At 43.7% G+C, this 24,322-nt stretch overlaps 1 protein-coding gene across 4 annotated transcripts in view; it reads left to right on the forward strand.

Annotated features, from left to right (window-relative positions):
• g6pc3 (glucose-6-phosphatase catalytic subunit 3) overlaps window positions 1-24,322 on the forward strand; it is a 38,728-nt gene extending 14,406 nt beyond the window's left edge. For all 4 annotated transcript variants that reach the window (XM_070864019.1, XM_070864021.1, XM_070864020.1 and 1 more), the window contains 5 exons: window positions 816-925; window positions 7,282-7,372; window positions 8,402-8,520; window positions 10,676-10,817; window positions 23,492-24,322. In XM_070864019.1, the coding sequence (XP_070720120.1) occupies window positions 816-925; window positions 7,282-7,372; window positions 8,402-8,520; window positions 10,676-10,817; window positions 23,492-23,855 (826 nt within the window). In that variant the 3' untranslated portion in view covers window positions 23,856-24,322. The remainder of the gene's footprint in view (window positions 1-815; window positions 926-7,281; window positions 7,373-8,401; window positions 8,521-10,675; window positions 10,818-23,491) is intronic.

The following is a 24,322-nucleotide window of genomic DNA, read 5'->3' on the forward strand; positions in this document are numbered from 1 at the left end:
TAAATTCGAATCCAATATTTGGCTTTGGTCGGCAAGCAAAGCAACTTCCCTCACCGCAGTCCTCATGTACTACCTGGATAATACCCCAAGCTCACATCTCCTTATCCAGGCAGTGAACCACCATCATGTTTTCTTTTCCAAACCTCCTGGGGTCTTTGGGCCTTTTATTCTCCCTTCTCAAGACAATTCTCTCCCCTGATTAAATTCACACTGGGAGCATTGTCCTCGGAGGGGCACGACACTTCAGGCTCCTCAGCAGCCATCTGGCTGATGTTTATGGGCCAAAAAGGACCTAAAATTTGAAGAAAAACAACTCAAAAACCCACTACCAACTTTTTACAAACTCACTCCAACTCCTGCAGTAATCAGCAGCACCTGCTCACTCCTAGCCCCTCCCACCTCGAGTGCTACCCACTGAGCTACAGCTGACACTGACAAATCTATCAGACATCACACTTGTGCAGCTCAACTCTGATTGTCTCTTACATAATGAGGTCCTTACTACTAGGGGGATCAAGGGGTATGGCGAGAAAGCAGGAATGGGGTACTGAAGTTGAATGTTCAGCCATGAACTCATTGAATGGCGGTGCAGGCTAGAAGGGCCGAATGGCCTACTCCTGCACCTATTTTCTATGTTTCTATAATTATATGATTTTAATGCCCCCCAAAAAAAATCACAAAGGAAAAAAAAACCCAAAAAAACAAAAAAAAAGTGGGTAGTTATAAGTGTCTGGAGTGTCCCCCAGATCGGGGGGCACTCGATCTAATGTTTATTTTGTACTCCCTAAAAGGGTTGTCTCTTACATTTCTAATAGGTTGCTGTTTGGCGAGCGTCCGTTTTGGTGGATTCATGAATCAGGGCTCTATAGTGAGCAGCAGCTACCCAAGCTAAAGCAGTTTTTCTGCTCCTGTGAAACTGGTCCAGGTTTGTTCAAATTGAGTGCTGTGTGAATTTTAGACTATACACTGGCTGGCTGTTTTTAATCTGTATTTTCTGTCAAATCAATCACTTAAATTGACACTATTTTAAATTTCTAAATTTTATTTCTTAGAATTAAGTTTCAGCTTTAAAAAAAAATCACAGACTTTCCTTCAATTTCTCAATACACTTTTCTCTCTTGTTTAAGACCCATTTTAAATTTCATATATGTGGTCAGAATGTCAGTCTGAAGGGAATTAGTTGCTGTAAATTTATCAATTCAAGACCACATTTTGTTGACTTTATCAGATCTGAACTAATTCAGGTATTACGTTTTGGTAGGAAGAATAGGGAGGTCACTTATTACCTGGAGCGTGCAAGTCCAGGTGGGGTAGAGGCACAAAGGGATCTCGGAGTACAAATACACAAATCATTAAAAGTTGCGACACAGGTTAGCAAGGCATTTACAAAAAGCAAACCAAGCACTAGGGTTTATTTCTAGAGGTATAGAATTGAAAAGTAGGGAAGTTACGCTAAACTTGTGTCGAACCTTGGTTAGACCATACATGGAGTACTGTGTACAGTTCTGGTTGTCATATTATAAAAAGGATATGGAGGTACTGGAGCATGTGCAGAGAAGATTTACAAGGATGATACAGAAATGTGAGTATACATATCAGGAAAGGATGAACAGGCTGGGTCTCATTTCTCTTGAAAAAGGCCGAGGGGTGACCTAATAGAGGTCTTTAAAATTATGAAAGGTTTTGATAGAGTGGATACAGAGAGAATGTTTCCACTTGTGGGGAAGAGCATAACTAGAGGCCATCAATATAAGATAGGCACCAAGAAATCCAATAGGGAATTCAGAATAAAATTCTTTACCCAAAGAGTGGTGAGAATGGAACTCGCTATCACAGGGAGTAGTTTGAAGCAAATAGTATCGATGCATTTAAGGGGAGGCTAGATAAACATGAGGGGAACATGAATAGACGGTTTTGCGGATAGATTTAGATGAGAAAAGACTGGAGGAGGCTCGAGTGGAGCATAAACTGGTTGGGCCGAATGGCCTATTTCTGTGCCGTATATCCTATGTAACTTGAATCTGCCACTTTCAAATCAGATTTTTATTGATAATTAGCAATCCAATATTGAAAATTAGTCACTCTGTAAACACAGTTGGTTATTTTTAAGCAGTACAGTGACCCACTGTTCAGTTGGACACTACTCCTGGTTAATTCTGTTCTCAATTAGAAGAATATTCCAGATCAGTCTCTAGTCAAGTACCCATGCACCTTGGAGCTATTTGTTTGTATATCAATAGAGTTATCGGTAGCTAGGAACTGTATTATGTAGAAGCAGAATTAGTATGTGGGTGCGCTCAAGGAAAATAATCTAATTAAAGGATTCAGATGTTCGTGAGAGTGAAGATTGTGTGGGTCGGTATCTGAACCCAGTGTGAGATTATTTTCATGGTCACCCCCACCTATTCATTCTGTTTAAATGTAACGTTTAAACATTGTGGAGTTGAGTGCTGGCCTTCAGGCTCTTTGATTTACTCAGATCAGTAGCAGAATTCGTGGCTGATTTTTATGCCCAGGGATCGATCCTACACACCTGGCTCTCCATGGAAATACCTCCAGCAACGCTTCCTCCATGCTCTGCCCTTTGAGTAACCTTTGGACTCATTCGTCCTCCACACCTGTCTCCGAATCCATATTCCCCATTTATTACCAAGGCATATCTATCCTTATCTTCCATGCCTATGTATCCACGCACATGTAACTTGAGTTTCCCTGTGTGTGTGTGCATTTTGGCTGCCACTCTGGACCCGAGCCCATTTCCCCTTTTCTCTTCCTTTTTTCCTTCTGTTTACCCCTCCAAGGTCTCTTTATCCAGTCATCATGCTTCCTTTCATTTTTCTCCTATCGGCTACTCTGTCCTCCAAAATCCCTACCCCCAACCCTTCAGCACTCTTGGACCTTCCTACTCTTCTGCCTCCTAGGCTTGACCCCCTCTTAGGTAAGCCTACAGCTTCCCTCTGTGCCTCTCTTGGCATCCTCCGAAGGGCCCATCGAGGCACTCGTCGCTGCCTCCTTACGAGCAGCAACCCCAACTGCCCCATCCTACTCTCTCGTCGACCTCCCCACCCAGCTGGGGGCTAATCTTGCCAACCTCCTTCCTGTCCCACTCACCCCTCTCAGAACTGCCCCTGTGGATCCTGGCAACGGATCGGCCATCACCGACCCTCTCCGCATCTCCCTCTTGAATGTTCGTTCACTTGTCAACATGGCCCTTGCCACCCATGAGCTTATTGTGAATGATTGCATCATCATCGTGGCACTGTTGGAAATCTGGCTGAGGAGTGATGACACCTTCCGCCTGAATGATCCTCGAGGAATAAGTGAACATAACATGGTTGAATTTCAATCAATTGGAGGGTAAGAAAGTTGGTTGTCAAACAAGGGTCCTAAGCTTAAATAAAGGAGAGTACAAAGATATGCGGGCAGAGTTGACTAAAGTGAACTGGGAAAATAGATTAAAGAATGCGACGGTTGATGAGCAGTGGCAGATATTTAAGGAGATATTTCATAACTCGCAAAAATATATCCCATTGAGAAGGAAAGACTGTAAGAGAAAGGATAACCATCCGCTAACTAAGGAAATAAGGGATGGTATCAAATTGAAAACAAGGGCATACAACGTGGCCAAGACTAGTGGAAGGCCAGAGGATTGGGAAACTGTTAAGAGCCAGCAAAGAACGACTAAAAACATGATAGAGAGGGAAGATAGATTATGAAAGTAAACTAGCACGAAATATAAAAACAGATAGTAAGAGTTTCTATAGGTACATAAAAAGGAAAAGAGTGGCTAAAGTAAATATTGGTCCCCTGGAGGATGAGACTGGGGAATTAATAATGGAGAACAGGGAAATGGCAGAGACGTTGAACAAATATTTTGTTTCGGTCTTCACGGTAGAAGATACGAAAAATATCCCAATAGTGGATAATCAAGGGGCTATAGGGAGGGAAGAACTTAATGCAATCACTATCACTAATGAAGTAGTACTTGCTAAAATAATGGGATTAAAGGCAGACAAGTCCCCTGGACCTGATGGCTTACATCCTAGGGTCTTAAAGGAAGTGGCTGCAGAGATAGTGGATGCATTGGTTATAATCTACCAAACTTCCCTGGATTCTGGGGCGATCCCAGCAGATTGAAAAACCGCAAAGGTAACGTCCCTATTTAAAAAAGGAGGCAGACAAAAAGCAGGAAACTATAGACCAGTTAGCTCAACATCTGTCGTTGGGAAAATGCTGGAGTCCATTATTAAAGAAGTAGGAGCGAGACATTTGGAAAAGCTTAATTCAATCAAGCAGAGTCAGCATGGTTTTATGAAAGGAAAGTCATGTTTGATAAATTTGCTCGAGTTCTTTGAGGATGTAATGAGCAGGGTGGATAAGGAGGAATCAGTGGATGTGGTGTATTTGGATTTCCAGAAGGTCACTGCACAAAATAAAAGTTCACGGGGTTGGGTGTAATATATTAACATGGTTAGAGGATTGGCTAACTAACAGAAAACAGAGAGTCAGGATAAATGAATCATTTTCCTGTTGGCAAACAGTGACTAGTGGGGTGCCGCAGGGATCGGTGCTGGGACCCCAACTATTTGCAATCTACATTAATGACTTGGATGAAGGAACTGAGTGTAATGTAGCCAAGTTTGCTGATGATATAAAGATGGGGGGGAAAAGCAAATTGTGAGGAGGTCACTAAAAAATCTACAAAGGGGTATAGACAGGCTAAGCGAGTGGGCAAAAATTTGGCAGATGGAGTATAATATGGGAAAATGTGAGGTTATCCACTTTGGCAGAAAAAATAAAAAAGCTAATTATTATTTAAATGGAGAGTAATTACAAAATGCTGCAGTACAGAGGGACTTCGGGGTCTTGTGTATCAAACACAAAAAGTTACTTGCAGGTACAGCAAGTAATCAGGAAGGCAAATGGAATGTTGGCCTTTATTGCAAGAGGGATAGAGTATAAAAACAGGGAAGTCCTGCTACAACTGTACAGGGTATTGGTGAGGCCACACCTAGAGTATGCGTACAGTTTTGGTCTCCGTATTTAAGGAAGGATATACTTGCATTGGAGGTAGTTCAGAGAAGGTTCACTAGATTGATTCCTGAGATGAAGGGGTTAACTTATGAAGACAGGTTGAGCAGGTTGGGCCTATACTCATTGGAGTTTAGAAGAATGAGAGGTGATCTTATTGAAATGTAATATACTGAGGGGGCTCAACAAGACAGATGCAGAGAGGATCTTTCCCCTCTTGGGGGAATCTAGAACTAGGGGGCATAGTTTCCAAATAAGGGTTGCCCATTTACAATGGAGATGAGGAGGAATTTTTTCTCTGAGGGTCGTAAATCTGTGGAATTCTCTGCCCCAGAGAGCTGTGGAGGCTGGGTCATTGAATAGATTTAAGGCAGAGATAGACAGATTTTTGAGCAATAAGGGAATAAAGGGTTATTGGGAGCGGGCCGGGAAGTGGAGCTGAGTCCATGATCAGATCAGCCATGATCTTATTAAATGGCGGAGCAGGCATGAGGGGTCAAATGGCCTACACCTGCTCCTATTTCTTATGTTCCATTCAGTTAATCAGCAAAGAGATCCTCACTGAAGGACTAAGGGGCCAAAATTGATGGCCTTACCGCCCACATTCCTCCTCGAGTTGCGTGTTGTGCCAGTTTCGATTTGGCCTGGAGCAGGCGGGAGGGGACAGCCACCGGGAACCACCCACTGACGTCATAAGTGGACTCCCGCCTGCCGAAATGCCAGATTGGTGCGGGCGAGAGTCGGTGCCAGAAAGGGGGTGGACCGCTGGGAGGAGGCTGGTCTGTCTCCGACGGTAGATATGAAGAGCTGAAAAAAAAAGGTTAGCAAACAATTTTTAAATTTTTCTTTACAGCAACTTACCTTGGATGGCGCCCCCTAAAGCTCCTCCGACATATTTTTTTAATGCTTTTTATTTGCAGCTCTTCGACCCTCCATGAGCCCGACTCCATCCTCGGCGGCACTTGGGCGACAAGCCCCTTTGCCACCAAGAATGAGAGCTCCCGCCCGCTGCCGCCCAGATTGACGGTGTAAGTCCCTCTTTTGCCGCCGGTCGCCCTTTCAAGGACTTTTTTGCCGAAAACCCCGCCCAGAGTTCGGCCGGGTATCTCGGCAGTCCTTTGGGCGGCCCTTGCCCTTGACCAATTTCAGCCCCTTAATCTGTCAAACAATCACTGCAAATATATGGGCCTGAAATTGGTGAAGGCCCCCGTCCGCCGATGGTTGCCGAGATATCTGATGGTTCCTTGGGCGGGATATTTATCAACAAGGTCCCTCGAAGGTCAGTGGGCGGCAAATGAGGGACTTATGCTGCCAATCTGGGTGGCAGTCAGCGGGAGCTCCCATTCTCGGCAGCAAAGGCGCTTACCGCTCTAATGCCACCGAGGATGGAGTCGGGCCCACGGAGGGTCGAGCAGCTGAAAATAAAAATCATCAGGAAAGAAATGTTTAAAACTATGGGAATACCTTCAGGGAACCCCATCCAGGTAAGTCGCTATGGGGAAAAAAATGTTCAGTAACCTTTTTTTCAGAATCTTCAGATTTACTGTCTGGGACAGACCAGCCCCCAACCAACAGTCCACCCCCGTTCTGGCGCCAACTCCCTCCCACATGAATATGGGAGCTCGGCGGGCGGGAGCTCAGTTGCGCCACGCGGCCATCAGCGGGCGGTTCTCCCCTCGAAAGTGGCACTGGGCGGATCTTGCAGAGGAATATCGGCAACAGTGGGCGGTAAGTTGATCAATTTCGGGCCCATGGAATTTCATCTACAGTTCATTATGATGAAATAATATGTTATTGGTTACTATTGACTCGATGAATATTGAGAGAAATGTATGCAGTCCAAGTTGAATTTTCAGTCAGGCCTCTACTGCTAATGTACATGTAAGCCCAGAACTAACAAGTGATGCAGATCTTTTTCTGTGATTCCTCCCAGGCTCTTTCATTAGATTTTTTTCCCTTTTCATCATTCATAAAAAACGGTAGTGGGTTAGTCACAGGAGGCACACATTCAAAGGTACAATATCATGATGATTCACACTATACTCTCTCATGTACATAAAGATTTTCATGATTAAGACTGAAATGCTATGAACTGCCCTGGTGTGTCTACTTAGTCACCATAATATGCACCTACCCACTGTGCCATTAGGGCAGCTCCAATTCAACTCCTTGATTCGTCCTTGTATTAAAACTTTTATGTGACTTGGGAAATAAAGCACTAGTTTTCTTGCTGTGTTTGTCTTACTTTAGGCAGCCCTTCAGGTCACGCCATGATTACAGGTGCATCCTGGTGGGTTATGATGACAAGTCTTTCTGCGTTCATTTACAATCACACTCGAAGGTTGGTGCAACTTGAACTGTTTAAATGTCAAAATGATCAGATAATTATTCACCATTTAAATCCAGGTTTCCTAAATGTAGATCTACACCCCCTCTCTTACCGAGAATCTTCTCCTCCGTTGCTGAAGGAGCTGACTCTCATTTGGATATGGTTTGCATGGGCACCAGTTGCCCTCTATTATCTCACCCGATTGGGCATTCTTCATGTGTAAACCTGACCGTGAGCATCGGTAAGCTATTTGATCACAGAGATCATAATAGGCAAGCTGATTCTGTCCTCGCCCAATCTCAAAACATGCGCACTTTTGGCAAGTGTCACCAGTTAGTAGCTGTAAATCGACACGGCCTAATGATCTGATTAGAATAGGCAGTGCTCTTCTGAGATTGGGTTAAGATATATTTTTGCCAGAACCATATTTAACTTTGCTGCGGTTGCTTTCTGGGATTTTGGGGATTGTCCTATGAGGAGAGATTGCGTAGACTAGCCCTATGTTCTCTAGAGTTTAGAAGAATGAGAGATGATCTCATTGAAACATACAAAATTCTTACAGGGCTTGACAGGGTAGATGCAGGGAGAATGTTTTCCCTGGCTAAGGAGTCTAGAACCAAGGGTCACAATCTCAGAATAAGGGGTCGGCCATTTAGGACTGCGATGAGGAGAAACTTTTTCGCTCAGAGGGTGGTGAATCTTTGGAATTCTCCACCCCAGAGGGCTGTGGAGGCTCAGTCGTTGAGTATATTCAAGACAGAGAGCGATAGCTTTTTGGATATTAAGGGAATCAAGCAATTATGGGGATAGTGCAGGAAAGTGGAGTTGAGGTAGAAGATCAGCCATGATCTTGTTGAATGTTGGAGTAGGCTCGAGGGGCCGAATGGCCGACTCCTTTTAATTCTTATGTTGACACTGGATGCTAAAACTGAAAGTGCCCCATTCCCCAAAACCTCACAGAATTCACCAAAGCTATACCTTTTGAAGTTTTAACAGTTATATATTGTTATCACTAACATCAAATTTTTCATGTATTTTAAGCTCACTGGCAAAGAACACACCCGTAGTATTGTACATTGTTATGCTGCTGGCAATCGGCATCTCCAGAATATTCATTTTGGCTCATTTTCCTCATCAAGTACTTGCTGGAATAGTTACAGGTTAGTGCTTTAATCACAATGTGTTCAATTGACCAATGGATGGCTGAGAGATTCTGTAACTAAAATAGCTGTGCCGATACTCCTGATATTTGTATTTAGTTTTCATTTGAAATTTCCTTCCTCCTTGTTCTCCGAGGTATTTGCCCATACCACTGACGTGGTGGCAAACCAGCCTGTCCCAAGCAGCTGCCACTGTCTGCCAGAACCGGCTGTAGGCGAGCAATTAATGTCAGCGCCTCCACCAGTGCCATAGCCAAGATAAGAAGCTAACGTAAACTTGTGCCCAGTCACTCTCAGGTCATTAGCCATGACTCCATCTATAACAGTGCAGCTAGAGCCAACAGTATTTTATTATTTTTCTTCAAAATGAATTCAAATAGATATTGTACTTTCTATCCTCTTCATGGCATAGTCTTCAGGAGGGAATAGTTTGTGTAGCTGTACTGAATGTCAACAGATGTTTAGTGTGTTGTTATAACAACTACAGACAGAAGTACTTAATACCTGATTAGAGGAACCTAGGAATACTTTTTTAGGAAGATGTAGACCCTTTGGAGGATTGTACACAATTTGTCAAATGAGACCTGTGTCCTTCCTACTCAACCTAGTGAAGTGTTAATAAATCTTTCATTGCAGAGTAGAAACGAGTACACTCAAAACTGGGGGAACACATTGTCAAACATACATGCATAATGTCCAAAGATATATAAATGACTCGGCTGATGTTATGCTTTGTACTAATGAATGTTGCCTCCCAGTGCTTTTAATAATGAATCTGAAATTGAAGCAAGGAATTATGACAGTGCACGTCTCCGGGCTATCGGCTTTTAGGATTTTGGGGCGGTAATGACGGTGGGGCAGTCTTGATACCGCCTGGAAAAAGTTCGCGCCTCAGTCAACAAAATTGGGCAGCTGGGCCCCGAGTATGGGGCAGAGCGGTAAGGGAGGCGTGGCACACCTCTCCTAGGCCAGCTGAGCATGCAAAAATCCCGAACTAAACAGCCAGCCTGGGAGTGCTTTGAGAGGCCTGGGGATAAACAAAAAAACCTGGAAAAAAAACACCAAAAACATTCCCAATACATAGCCCACGCCACCACCACATAAATCGCAAAAAAAAAGAAAAGAGTAAACAATCACACTTAGCTGAGGTGGACATTACTTACCTCACTGCAGCCGGTATAGGTCGGACTGTCCGTTTTCACCGGCGGTCCCAGCAGGGTGCACTATGTGGTGCTACGGGTCGGGCGGGACTCAAAAATTGAGCCAGTGTCGCAACCAGGAACGTTGCACACCGATTCACCTCTTCCGGGTGGTAATGCTCCGCGCCCTGCCGAGACCGGCCCGGAAAACCCCGGCGGGGCGCTGGAAGCTGGCTGCCTGCCCAGAAGAGTTCACCGCCACCATTGCTGCCCCTCGGGGTGAAAACAATAACAACAACTTTTATTTACATTGTGCCTTTAACGTAGTATAACATCCCAAGGCGCTTCGCAAGAGTGTTATATTACATAGCAGATAAATTCGACATCGAGCCACATAAGAAGAAATTACAGCAGATGAGCAAAAGCTTGGTTAAAGAGGTAGGTTTTAAGGAGCCGTCTTAAAGGAGGAAAGAGAGGCTGAGAGGTTTAGAGAGGGAGTTCCAGAGCTTGGAGCCCAAGCAGCTGAAGACACAGTCACCGATGGTTGAACCATTATAATGAGGGATGCTCAAGAGGGCAAAATTTGAGGAGCGCAGACATCTCATGGGCTTGTGAGACTGAAGGAGATTACAGAGATAGGGAGGGTTGAGGCCATGGAGGGATTTGTAAATAAGGATGAGAATTTTGAAATCAAGGCGTTGCTTAACCGGGTCACTAAAGGCCACGGATAGAGACTGATCCAGGACTGGTTTGGTCCTAATTTTTTTCCCTTTGAGTGGTAAAACACTTGCTCGTCATTGCTCCGTGGCAAGAGAGTGCCGATTGGGAAATTGTGTCTACCCACATCGCACCACTCTGGTGGAGTACAGTGGCATTTTAACATGCCCCGCCTCCTTCATGGCATGACCGAACCATTTAAGGATTATCTGTAAAACCTGAAGGAGAGCGTAAACACTCCTAATCTGTAAGCCCATCAAAATAAATAGTACATTAATAATCCTCTCTTGTAATTTCAGGTGCTGTACTTGGCTATCTGCTGGGCAAGCATGTACCTGAGAATATCAAACTCATCCATTGTGTAGCTACCTCAATCGGACTGCTGCTGTGTTCTGTGTGCTTGTACTGGGGATTACATTTCCTTGGTGTCGATGTTTCCTGGTAAGTTTCGCAATGTTCACACTTTCACTTTCTGGCAGCTAACACCTGTTGTGTGAGGTCTGTTTGTCTTTGAAAGATTCCTGTGTGTTTACGTATCACATGTCTTATACGGAAACACATAGGAATAACCATGGGAGACAAGTTAGAAAGGGGAAACGGGGGAGGAATAAATCAACCAGAGTTCATGTGCTCACCTCCTACCCACTGATTCCTGTTGGAAAGTGCATGTGTGCACATGGCAGATGTAGAGGGAGTAAAATGCAAAACAGCTTCATTGTTTTGAAAAAGAAAATATGCTTCTAAATTACTGGATGATGGATGCTGCGATAGAACATAACATAAGAAATAGGAGCAGGAGTCGGCCATACGGCCCCTCGAGCCTGCCCCGCCATTCAATAAGATCATGGCTGATCTGATCTTGGCCTCAGCTCCACTTCCCTGCCTGCTCCCCATAACCCCTGACTCCCTTATCATTCAAAAATCTGTTTATCTCCACCTTAACTATATTCGATGACCCAGCCTCCATAGCTCTCTGGAGATTTCCGACCCTCTGAGAGAAGAAATTCCTCCTCATTTCTGTTTTAAATGGGGGACCCCTTATTCTGAAACTATGTCCCCTAGTTCTAGATTCCCCCACGAGGGGAAACATCCTCTCTGCATCCACCTTGTCAAGCCCCCTCAGAATCTTATATGTTTCAAGAAGATCACCTCTCATTCTTCTAAACTCCAGTGAGTATAGGCCCAACCTGCTCAACCTTTCTTCATAAGGCAACCCCTTCATCTCAGGAATCAATCTCATGAACTGCCTCCAATGCAAGTATAACCCTCCTTATATAAGGAGGCCAAAACTGTATGCAGCACTCCAGGTGTGGTAGAGTTGTAGCAGGACTACCTTATTTTTACGATAGTGGTACAGTTTAGCTGTAGGGATCTTTTTCCCCCAAATACTGAGGGATCTCCTGTGGTGTTGCTCAGGGTAAGCTAGAGGATGTGTTTATAAGGACAGGGGTGTTATGTAATGGGTATTTTTCACTGTTGAGGTGCATGTTTGTTAACCTGGCCACAGGTCTAATTGCTGTAAATAAGCTCATTCTGAGATCAATTAGAAAACGATGGGTTTTCTGTAGATTGGCAGCAGCAGGAAATGACTGATTACCAGTTTTCTTTTGAATGCTTTTTTTTAAAGCTTGTTTGCATCAGTACCAAAGTGGGACCTCTGAAGTATGCTGGACTTGGGCGTTTTCTACAGCTAGTCCTCACTTGCACTCCACAAAGCATTTTTATTAAGTGTGTTCCGCCTGGGTTTTCCAGTCCTGTATTTAACGTATGTGAATCGAGATCTCGACAGAAAAACTGCAAGCCTAATTAATATACAAGGATTTCAGATTCTGTTCTTTTTTTTTCCCCTGTATTCCAAAAGATACAGTTCTGCACACAGTAGCCTGAATAACCAGCAACTATGTTGACACTGTGGTTGGTCAGAAATTCCATCCTTAATTTAGATACAGAGAAAGTGAGAAGGGTGAAAAAACAGTGGAGAGCAGACAGTCAGAAAGGGAGGAGGTGGAGGAGATATAATTAACGGACTAAGAGTGAAACAAAAATAAAGCAAAGATATGAAAGAAAAGCAAAATTTATCAATAAAATGTTTCTTTACACTACGCACGTCAGTGATGTCCAAACTGCTTATTTTCTAGACTTGACTATTCCAACACACTCCTGGCTGGCCTCCCACATTCTACCCTCCATAAACTTAAGGTAATGCAGGGAGACAGAAGGAAACAAAAAGGAGACAAAAGCAAAAGACAGAAAGGAGATGAGTAAAAGTGGAGGGCAGAGAAACCCAAGGCAAAAAACAAAAAGGGACACTGAATATAAAGGGGCTGCAGGAGGGGTCAAAACTAGGATTAAAACACTCTACCTATAAACGCACGCAGCATTCGAAATAAAGTAAATGAGTTGACGGCACAAATCATTACAAATGGGTATGATTTGGTGACCATTACAGAAACATGGTTGCAGGGTAGCCAAGACTGGGAATTAAACATACAGGGGTATCTGACGATTCGGAAAGACAGGCAAGAAGGAAAAGGAGGTGGGGTAGCTCTGTTAATAAAGGATGATATCAGGGCAGTTGTGAGAGACGATATTGGCTCTAATGAACAAAATGTTGAATCATTGTGGGTGGAGATTAGAGATAGTAAGGGGAAAAAGTCACTGGTGGGCATAGTTTATAGGCCCCCAAATAATAACTTCACAGTGGGGCGGGCAATAATCAAGGGAATAATGGAGGCATGTGAAAAAGGAACGGCAGTAGTCATGGGGGATTTTAACCAACATATCGATTGGTCAACTCAAATCGCACGGGGTAGCCTGGAGGAGGAATTCATAGAATGCATACGGGATTGTTTCTTAGAACAGTATGTAACAGAACCTACAAGGGAGCAAGCTATCTTAGATCTGGTCCTGTGTAATGAGACAGGAAAAATAAACAATCTCCTAGTAAAAGATCCTCTCGGAATGAGTGATCACAGTATGGTTGAATTTGTAATACAGATTGAGGGTGAGGAAGTTGTGTCAGAAACGAGCGTACTATGCTTAAACAAAGGGGGCTACAGTGGGATGAGGGCAGAGTTGGCTAAAGTAGACTGGAAACACAGACTAAACGGTGGCACAATTGAGGAACAGTGGAGGACTTTTAAGGAGCTCTTTCATGGTGCGCAACAAAAATATATTCCAGTGAAAAAGAAGGGCGGTAAGAGAAGGGATAACCAGCCATGGATAACCAAGGAAATAAAGGAGAGTATCAAATCAAAGACCAATGCGTATAAGGTGGCCAAGATTAGTGGGAAACTAGAGGATTGGGAAAATTTTAAACAACAGCAAAGAATGACTAAAAAAGCAATAAAGGAAGGAAAGATAGATTACGAAGGTAAACTTGCGCAAAACGTAAAAACAGATAGTAAAAGCTTTTACAGATATATAAAACGGAAAAGAGTGACTAAAGTAAATGTTGGTCCCTTAGAAGATGAGAAGGGGGATTTAATAATGGGAAATGTGGAAATGGCTGAGACCTAAAACAATTATTTTGCTTCGGTCTTCACAGTGGAAGACACAAAAACCATGCCAAAAATTGCTGGTCATAGGAATGTGGGGAGGACCTTGAGACAATCGGGGGGTAGTGCTGGACAGGCTAATGGGACTCAAGGTAGACAAGTCCCCTGGTCCTGATGAAATGCATCCCAGGATATTAAAAGAGATGGCGGAAGTTATAGCAGATGCATTCGTTATAATCTACCAAAATTCTCTGGACTCTGGGGAGGTACCAGCGGATTGAAAAGCAACTAATGTAACGCCTCTGTTTAAAAAAAGGGAGCAGACAAAAGGCAGGTAACTATAGGCTGGTTAGTTTAACATTTGTAGTGGGGAAAATGCTTGAAACTATCATTAAGGAAGAAATAGCGGGACATCTAGATAGGAATAGTGCAATCAAGCAGACGCAGCATGGATTCATGAAGGGGAAATCGTGTTTAATTAATTTACTGGAATTCTTTGAGGATATAACGAGCATGGTGGATAGAGGTGTACCGATGGATGTGGTGTATTTAGACTTCCAAAAGGCATTCGATAAGGTGCCACACAAAAGGTTACTACAGAAGATAGAGGGACGCGGAGTCAGAGGAAATGTATTAGCATAGATAGAGAATTGGCTGGCGAACAGAAAGCAGAGAGTCGGAATAAATGGGTCCTTTTTAGGTTGGAAATCGGTGGTTAGTGGTGTGCCACGGGGATCGGTGCTGGGACCACAACTGTTACAATATACATAGATGACCTGGAGGAGGGGACAGAGTGTAGTGTAACAAAATTTGCAGATGACACAAAGATTAGTGGGAAAGCGGGTTGTGTAGAGGACACAGAGAGGCTGCAAAGAGATTTGGATAGGTTAAGCGAATGGGCTAAGGTTTGGCAGATGGAGTACAATGTCGGAAAGTGTGAGGTCATCCACCTTGGGGGAAAAAAACAGTAAAAGGGAATATTATTTGAACGGGGAGAGATTACAACATGCTGAGGTGTAGAGGGACCTGGGGGTCCTTGTGCATGAATCCCAAAAAGTTAGTTTGCAGGTGCAGCAGGTAATCAGGAAGGCGAATGGAATGTTGCCCTTCATTGCGAGAGGGATGGAGTACAAAAGCAGGGAGGTCCTGCTGCAATTGTATAGGGTATTGGTAAGGCCGCACCTGGAGTACTGCGTGCAGTTTTGGTCACCTTACTTAAGGAAGGATATACTGGCTTTGGAGGGGGTACAGAGACGATTCACTAGGCTGATTCTGGAGATGAGGGGGGTTACCTTATGATGATAGATTGAGTAGACTGGGTTTTTACTTGTTAGAGTTCAGAAGGATGAGGGGTGATCTTGTAGAAACATTTAAAATCATGAAAGGGATAGACAAGATAGAGGCAGAGAGGTTGTTTCCACTGGTAGGGGAGACTAGAACTAGGGGGCACAGCCTCAAAATACGGGGGAGCCAATTTAAAACAGAGTTGAGAAGGAATTTCTTCTCCCAGAGGGCTGTGAATCTGTGGAATTCTCTGCCCAAGGAAGCAGTTGAGGCTAGCTCATTGAATGTATTCAAGTCACAGATAGATAGATTTTTAACCAATAAGGGAATTAAGGGTTACGGGGAGAGGGCGGGTAAGTGGAGCTGAGTCCACGGCCAGATCAGCCATGATCTTATGATCTTTATGTTCTTATGTAATTCAAAGCTCGGCAGCCCGTGTCCTAATTCGCACCAAGTCCCGTTCACCTATTGCCCCTGTGCTCGCTGATCTACATTGGCTCCCCGTTGAGCAATGCCTCAATTTTAAAGTTCTCATCCTTGTTTTCAAATCCCTTCAAGGTCTCGCCCCTCCCTAACTCTAATCTCCTCCAGCCTCACAACCCTCCAAGATATCTGCGCTCCTCTAATTCTGGCCTCTTGAGCATCCCCGATTTCAGTCGTTCCAACATAAGCGGTCGTGCCTTTAGCTGGGAGGACCCAAAGCTTTGGAATACCCTCCCTAAACCTCTCCATCTCTTTACCTCTCTTTCCTCCATTAAGATGCTCCTTAAAGCCTACCTCTTCAACCAATTTTTAAAATAACATTTCTATGAGGTGCTCTGGGATGTTTTACTACGTTAAAGGCGCTATATAAATACAAATTGTTGTGTGCACCAGTGGGCCACATATAAAGTTTTAATCAATGTTCCATGAATTTACATATATCTCAAGCTGTGGATTCCAGCAGATCTTGGTGTTCTGATTTAAGATTTATCCATCATCATCGTGGGCAGTCCCTTGGAATCAAGAAAGACTTGCTTCCACTCTTTAAAAATTAGTCCTTAGGTGACTGAACAGTCCAATACGAGAACCACAATCCCTGTCACAGGTGGGACAAACAGTCGTTGAGGGAAAGGGTGGGTGGGACTGGTTTGCCGCACGCTCTTTCCGCTGCCTGCGCTTGATTTCTGCATGCTCTCGGCAATGAGACTCGAGGTGCTCAGCGCCCTCCCGGATGCACTTCCTCCACTTAGAGCGGTCTTTGGCCAGGGACTCACAGGTGTCGGTGGGGATGTTGCACTTTATCAGGGAGGCTTTGAGGGTGTCCTTGAAACGTTTCCTCTGCCCACCTTTGGCTCGTTTGTCATGAAGGCGTTCCGAGTAGAGGCTTGCGTCAGGCCAGCAAATAATGTGGCCTTCCCAGTGGAGCTGATCGAGTGTGGTCAGTGCTTCAATGCTGGGGATGTTGGCCTGGCCACCAGTGAGGCAAAAACGCTTACAAACAAACCTCCAGGCCCATGACATTCAAACAGGAAAACCCCACGTGTACAAGATAGAAGCATGAATAGAGGTGAACTTGCCTGGCCTTGTAGGCTAGATTGCCAGGACTCACCACTGCAGATGATTGATGGACTGTATTTGGCACATCCCTTGACACATGTATTCCTGTGACTTTCCTCTACACACACACACCTTAGGACAAAATATCTCAACAGTTTAAACATTTCCATCCATTTCTTGATGCATTCTCATCCATGTGTGCATATAGGAAAATAAATGGGGAGAACATTGAGCAAAAAGGAAAATATGAGGGAAAATGCAACATCTGGAGGAAAAACTCTTCAGCAGGATCTGGGAAACACTGAATAATGCCTATAACCTGAGCCAGTAGTCACCCATTGGCACATTGGTTTATTCATTTTAAAAAGCGGTCAGCGCAGAGGAGTGTTTCTTGAATGAACATTTTGTGTTATATTTGATTTAAGAGTGGTTGCTGGTGCTGGATGCAAAAGGTGGACATTTATAAAACCCCGACATAGACATCCTTTGAGCACAGAAAAACAAAAACTGCCCACATTTTTAGCCGGTCTCTATTATCTTTGCATTGCTCTTTTTCTCTCTCTCCTCTTCTGCTTCTGTCTTCTTCTTTCTCTCTTTTTTGCAGTTTTTTTTGCTTCCCTCTCTGTGCCTCAGTAGCTGCCTTTGCATCCTCTCCTCCTCCTATTACATGCTTTCCCCCCCAACCCCTCGTATTCCCTTGCTTTTCAACTACCCAGTCCCCTTACTACCACCACCTGATCTTGCTGCAAACCCAATCCCCTCATCCCATTTAGACTATCCGCTCAAACATTATATCATAACCCCTCCCTCACTCTGCTTTCACTCACCCCATCTTTTAATCCTACATTAACTCCCAATAATGGGTAGCAAGAGGCCCCTTCACCCTATTTATCTTCTCCTCTGCTATCCATTTTCCTCAAAATGGTTTTGTTTGCATTCAAAATTCAACTAACTTTTAAATTTAAAAAAATCAAATTAGGATGAGGAAAGACACCTTGTCTGCCTCTGGATTTGTTAAGACGCGCACACACGCACACACGTCAGCAATTAGAAGAACTACATTTTCTAACTACGACCAAAAAAGGTGAAATAACTAGAAGCTTTCTGCTTGCTTCAAAATGCAATACTTTTTTGAAAATAAATAAAAATTGCGATAAAGAAAGACATTGTGTCTCCCTCTCAGCTTAATACACGTTCTGTAGTTTATGGAACACATTAGGGGTCGGCAATAAATGCTGGCCTTGCCAGTGCACCCACATCCCGGAAAGAATTTTTTAAAAAAGTTATGTAATCTGTACACTATAATTTTCTCTCTATCTCTTGCTCTCTGACATACCTTTTAGTTTAAGAGGGAACACTGAATATAAAATTTACCCTGGTAAAGCTTCTGAAATTTATCCACAAGCTCTTCTGGAAATGATTTTAACAAATTGTATTCAGCTGTTCTCTAAATATTTTCCTTTTTCTATTGTTTGGCTATCTTAAGTGATGCATCCTGGGAAAGTATACAGCGTACAGCGTACATGCTGAAACCGCAGGACATGCATTCTGTTAACAACATCATAACCCTGCGCCGAAATGTCAAATTAAAGGCCAGGCTTTTGGAGGCTGAGGCTTTCAAATATGTGAAATGTGGTTTTTTTTAATTACATTTTAGTTTGGACATTAGAAATCTCAGTTACTGAGGAATAAAAGGGCCAATGAAAATATTTCGGAAAGCATTTGGAGCAGTTACTGGGGGAAAGTGCCATCTAGTGGCCATAACCTGTAATTATGTTATGACAGTAAACAGTTGACTTGGGGATTTTCCATTTTAAATGTAGACATAGAAATCTGTAATGGAAAAAGTTGACACACATGTGACAAAAAAGGCAACAGGAAAAAAGGTTTTGTAGCCAGGAAGTGCATGCAAACAGCATTTCACAGAGTGAGTCAAGAGCTATACTCATTTAAAATGCATCATCGATGCTGCTTCATAATTTAGTTACATCAATCTTTAAATCAGTAGAGGGGGGGCAATCTCAGTTAATTAATTTCCTGCCAGACTCAAATGTCCAGCAGCTCATTAGTTTTGAGAGAAATAAAATATTTCAGAAAGAATATAAAACAGAGCTTGCAGCTAACAGGTGAATTGAAGCTGGAAGGTTTAATGAATTGACTTGTACCTGCAACATATCTTTTCAGTTACTTTTCAGCCAGCAGGCTTACTGAATGATTTATTTTAATTTATTGCACATAGACTGCGTTGAAACGCATTCAACCAACAAAGGAATAAGGCCTGTAGGATTTGATGAACTACTGTACATTTATTTATTTATTTTTATTTATTTAATTTTTGAGCAACAGGTCAAGTAGTCTCACTCAAGTAATTACTTATGTTCATGTAGCCAAAAGATGAATTGGCGCAGACAATTTAATTGATTATACCTGCAACGCAACTAATTCATTTTTGATCTCCGGGTCTGGAGCCCTCACAGACTTCTCGACCCCCGGACATTTTTTGCCACTATTTTGGTTTAAGGCAGTCGATCTGATACACAAAAAGAACGAAATGGAGCAGGAGCAGAAAAATGACAGTCCACTCATGTTAATTCAAAGTTCACAGAATCATAGAACTGTACATCACAGAAGGGGGCCATTTGGCCCATCGAGTCTGCGCCGGCTTGATCGAAAAGCGATCCAGTTAGTCCCCGCTCTTTCCTCACATCCCAGCAATTATTTTCTCTTTCAAGTATTTATCCAATTCCTTTTTTGAAGTTGGTTTTTTGCTCAAAAAAACTTCAGTTTATAAGATAATCCGAATAAAGCAATTTCTAATTGAGTGAAGCAACTGCAAAGTTCCTAAGTAGGTCAGCACAGAGGTTTTGTGAAGAACCAGCCTGTGAGTAAATCACATGCCAGTAATTATCCAGTCAGTTAAGTATACTGAATGAAATGGAGCCACCTAAAAACATTGACTACTACTTACCAATTACAGATAGAGCATCCGAAATCCGGAGTTCCAAAAACCGGACATTGTGCAGATCGCACAGGTCGATGTCTGGAATCCGGAAATCTGTTCAGAAAACCAGACATTTTTTTCACAACAGCGATATAAACGGCATAAAATGAAAGTACTAAAATTTCAGAAATGGATATTTGGTATTCTGATCAGTATTCTGTAAATAATCCAACCTTCCTCCCCCCCGCCCTCCCCACACACGCACAGACAGACATAAACACACATCAAAAAAAATTGTAAAAAAACAAAAAATAAAAATCACAAAGCATTCACAAGACACTTAACTATCAAATCGCTACAAAAGAATTAAAAAATAAAAACTTTAACTTACCTTTTTTGCAGGTCTTCATACCTACCGCTGTTCCAAGGGCTGCAATGCAGGTTTTTCTCGGGCGTTTTTTTTTCTTCTGAACTACGGGTGCGCTGTGAGCCAAATTTTTGACGAAAGCGCTATTTCGAGTCTTGCACGCCGGCAGTCCGCTCCCCAGCGGTACTTAAAAACTGCCGCCGCAAGACTTCTCCGAATCAATAGTAATCCAAAACAAGCATAATAAAACAATTTATTTTTAATCACCCCTGCAGTCGCTGTCCCTGCCATTATCCGATTTTGAATCACCCACAGCCATTGTCCCCGTCTCCGAAATCCAGAAATACCCGAAACTCGGCCCAGTGGTTTCCGGATTCGGGACGTCGGATTTCTGTTCCGAAATCCGGAAAAAACTAAATGGCCTCGGTCCCGAGGTTTCCGGATTTCGGAGGTTGTACCTGTAATAGTTGTGGCTTATCCCTCAAATTTATAATGAATACATCATCGTATGTTTATTAGATTTGTGCCTACAATTCCACACACCAAGTGCTTTATTTTACTCGGGATAGGTGCTAGGCACTTGCCCCACAGTGAAGGAGCAACATAAGACATCTTTAGGCAACTAAGCACGAGCAGGCCAGGCAGCAGCTTACCTTCTCGGCCAGGGACAGGAAGAAAAAAAATATTTCTTTAGTAGTGAAAATGTATAATATTTCATGAAATCAAAAGAAAAATTACTTTACAGCATAAGTTTCCAAACCAGGTTTGGTGAAGGGGTTAATCACAGGGGGTTTGTGAGGTAATCCGAGTATTTTCTATCGATCTGGGGCTGAGTTTACCACGCTCCACGAGCACAGTGCACAATAACTTTGTTTTCTATTTATTTCTGCAGTTGCTAACTTACCAACACATTATTGCCTTTGCTGTGTGGTAATAAGAACAATACTTTCTGCAGTGATAGAAATGCTTTCTTTTGAATAGTTGACACATTCATAGTTTTAGCAGTTAAGAACATACAGTACGCCTTGGGAGTGGGCAAGGTTTTGCTTTGCAAAATAATTGGAAATTCTTATCATATGGTTCGATGCCAATCTAATGAAACCTTCCATGCAGGCAGAAGTGATGGTTAGTCTGATGTTCTTTTTGACAAATATATACAATTGCCTTGTTGCAGAGCAAATTATTGTAGTTAGTGTTGCCAACTCTCCAGGAATGTCCTGGAGTCTCCAGGAATTAGCAATCAATCTCCTGGTCATTGGTGCAAGCAACCTGCGAGAAAAACAGTCGGGCATTTAAAAACAAACGTGTTTTCTTTCCAGTTGAGTTGAACACTTTTGTTCATTAGTTATAAAAAATATTAGAGATGGAGGGTATAATGTATTTGCTTCATGGGTCCTTTGCTTAAAAATTCATTGCAACACATTGCTATTAAGAACTAGTTAGTTTATTAACAAAGGTTTAACAATCACACTACGCATTACAATTCATCCACTAGGCTCACAACTGCATTCCTCATTGTGGATGACCTAGACTAAACTGACTGGGGTTTTATTGCGTCTTGTGCACATTACGTGACTGGTTATGCCATTCACAATGCAACAGCTCTACAACTATTTTAAGTTGCACCTGTAAATCAAGTAACTCAAATAAATCGAGTAAATCAAGTGCCCCCTGGTTAAAAGGGGAGGGGGGAGCACTAAAACCGACACAATAAACAAATTAACTTTTGGCAGTAAACTTAATTCAAATCAAAATTTGGTTGCCGGGGGTGATGATGCACTCCAGTCCCTCCTGTGCCCACCTCTCACGGAAGGCCGCGAGCGTACCGGTGGACACCGCGTGCTTCATCTCCAGGGACACGCTGGCTCGAATGTAACCACGGAAGAGAGGCAGGCAGTCGGGCTGAACAATCCTCTCGACTGCCCGGTGCCTGGACCAGTTGATGGCCACCTTGGCCGTGCCCAGGAGCAGTCCTACGAGGAGGCCTTCCGACCTGCCCGCTCCCCCCCGCACAGGGTGCCCAAAGATCAGGCGTGTGTAGCCAGAAGTGTAACCAGAATTTGAGGAGCAGCCCCTTCAAATAATGGAAGGGGGGCTGCAACCTCGCACACTCAACATCGACATGGAACACGGACTCCTCTAGCCCGCAGAAATTACAGGTGGCCTGGAAGCCCGTGAACCGACTTAAAAACTTATTGCACGGGACTGCTCCGTGCAACACCCTCCAGGACAAGTCCCCAATAAATAAAGGAAGGACTCCCCCGTAGAGAGCACTCCATTGGGGACGCCTGCCTCCTCTGGATGGCAAGAAGGTGCGCCTTGATGTGCAACAGCTCTACAACTATTTTGATGTAATCAGTAATCAAGTGCCCCCTGATTAAAGGGGGGAGGGGCGGGGGCACACTCCAAAAGCTTTTCAGGTGCCCCTTGTTTTTTTTCTTTTTTTCTTTTTTTTTTCTGAGGGCACCAAAACACAAATTATACAAGTGCCCCCTGGCTAAAAGGTGGAAGGCACCAAAAACGACAAACTTAAACAAATTAAGCTTTGGACATTAACATCAAATTAGAATTTGGTTGCCGGGAGTGATGATGCACTCCAGTCCCTCCGGCGCCCACCTCTCGCGGAAGACCGCAAGCGTACCGTGGACACCGTGTGCTCCATCTCCAGAGACACCCTGGCCCGGCTGTAACTGCGGAAGAGAGGCAGGCAGTTGGGCTGAACAACCCCCTCGACCGCCCGCTGCCTGGACCAGCTGATGGCCCCCCTTGCCCTTGCCCAGCAACAGTTCTGCGAGGTGGCCTTCCGACCTGCCTGCTCCCCTCCGCACAGGGTGCCCAAAGATCAGGAGTGTGGGACTGAAGTGCAACCAGAATTTTAGGAGCAGCCCCTTCAAATAATGGATTAGGGGCTGCAACCTTGCATATTCCATAAAAATGTGGAACACGGACTCTTGACCGCAGAAATTACAGGCGGCCTGGGAGCCCATGAATCGACTTAAAAACTTATTGCACGGGACTGCTCCATGCAACAGCCTCCAAGCCAAGTTCCCAATAAATAAGGGGAGGACTCCCGCATAGATAGCACTCCATTGGGGTCCCCCGCCTCTTCTGGATGGCAAGATGGTGCGCCATGGCGTGTAACAGCTCTACAAACCTGTAGTGCATACATTACAGGGGGGGGGGGTTTGGCTATTTGACTGGATGAGGCAGCTGGAGGGGGGAAGTCATGCGATGAAACCTCCACGAATATGTCCAACCAAATTTGGCAACCTCAATTATAGCACATATCAATGTTGCCTTTCATTTTTTTTTTGGGTGCGAGGCCCCTTTAAGGGACTGCGCAGCCCCTCAAAATATTTGCATGCGCGGTTTCTCCTATTTAAAAGCCAGTGAGCTGGCTGCGCAGGAGCTGCAGAGCGCTGTGTGGCCATGCAGCTTAAAAGGAACATTGCTACATATGAAACTAATTCACTATTGTATGTTCCAGGACAATTTCCCTTGCTACAAAGTGGTGTGCTAAGCCTGAATGGATTCGACCAGAGACAGCACCATTTTCTTCACTAAGCAGGGATGCAGGGACAGTCCTAGGGCTCGGGCTCGGGTTGTCCTCACCAATGTATGCCAGCACACAGGGATGGAAAATGACATGGAAGCTGAAAACACTCTGCATCGTGCTCTCTGTGCTCATCATTGAGATAATGGATCAAGTCCCACTGTCAAAATACTCCAGTATCCTCTTTTATGTTCTGTTTTACCTGAAGAATGCATTTGTTCCTGTTTTGGTGATTGCTATTATCCCCTGGCTGGTGCATTCCATTTTTGTAACTCAGCCGTCTCGGAAGCAACAGTAACACCAATGATAGTACGTATTTAAAAATGGCTTCATCATATCCTGAGGCACTATTCAGAAATACAACATACTGCTAAAGTACTGTAATTGCATTGCTATTCCCTGTCCAGAACCGTCTCCAAAGACATTGAAAAGTAGCAGCAACCTATCCCATACCTCTAAATCTCTATTTAATCCTTCAAAATAAAGACATGTTGGCTTCTTTAAAATTTGCCAAAATTACTTTTTATATTCCAAGGTGTCATCCATATGGATCTGTCTGTGTGTGTCAGGAACACACACACACAGGGACAAACCTGCTCTACAAACTCTGTGCTATAGGAACTCACGAATTGCCAGACAAAAACAGACCAAGATCCATCAAGTTCACCTTCCACTGTCCTGTGACTGCTACCATGTCGACAGCTGTAGCTTGTTTGTGTCGTGGTTTGTCACTGTGCTGTGAATAAAGTGCAATTTGTGTTTGAA

Source organism: Pristiophorus japonicus, chromosome 21 (genome assembly GCF_044704955.1).
Source record: "Pristiophorus japonicus isolate sPriJap1 chromosome 21, sPriJap1.hap1, whole genome shotgun sequence".
Classification (NCBI taxonomy): domain Eukaryota; kingdom Metazoa; phylum Chordata; class Chondrichthyes; family Pristiophoridae; genus Pristiophorus; species Pristiophorus japonicus.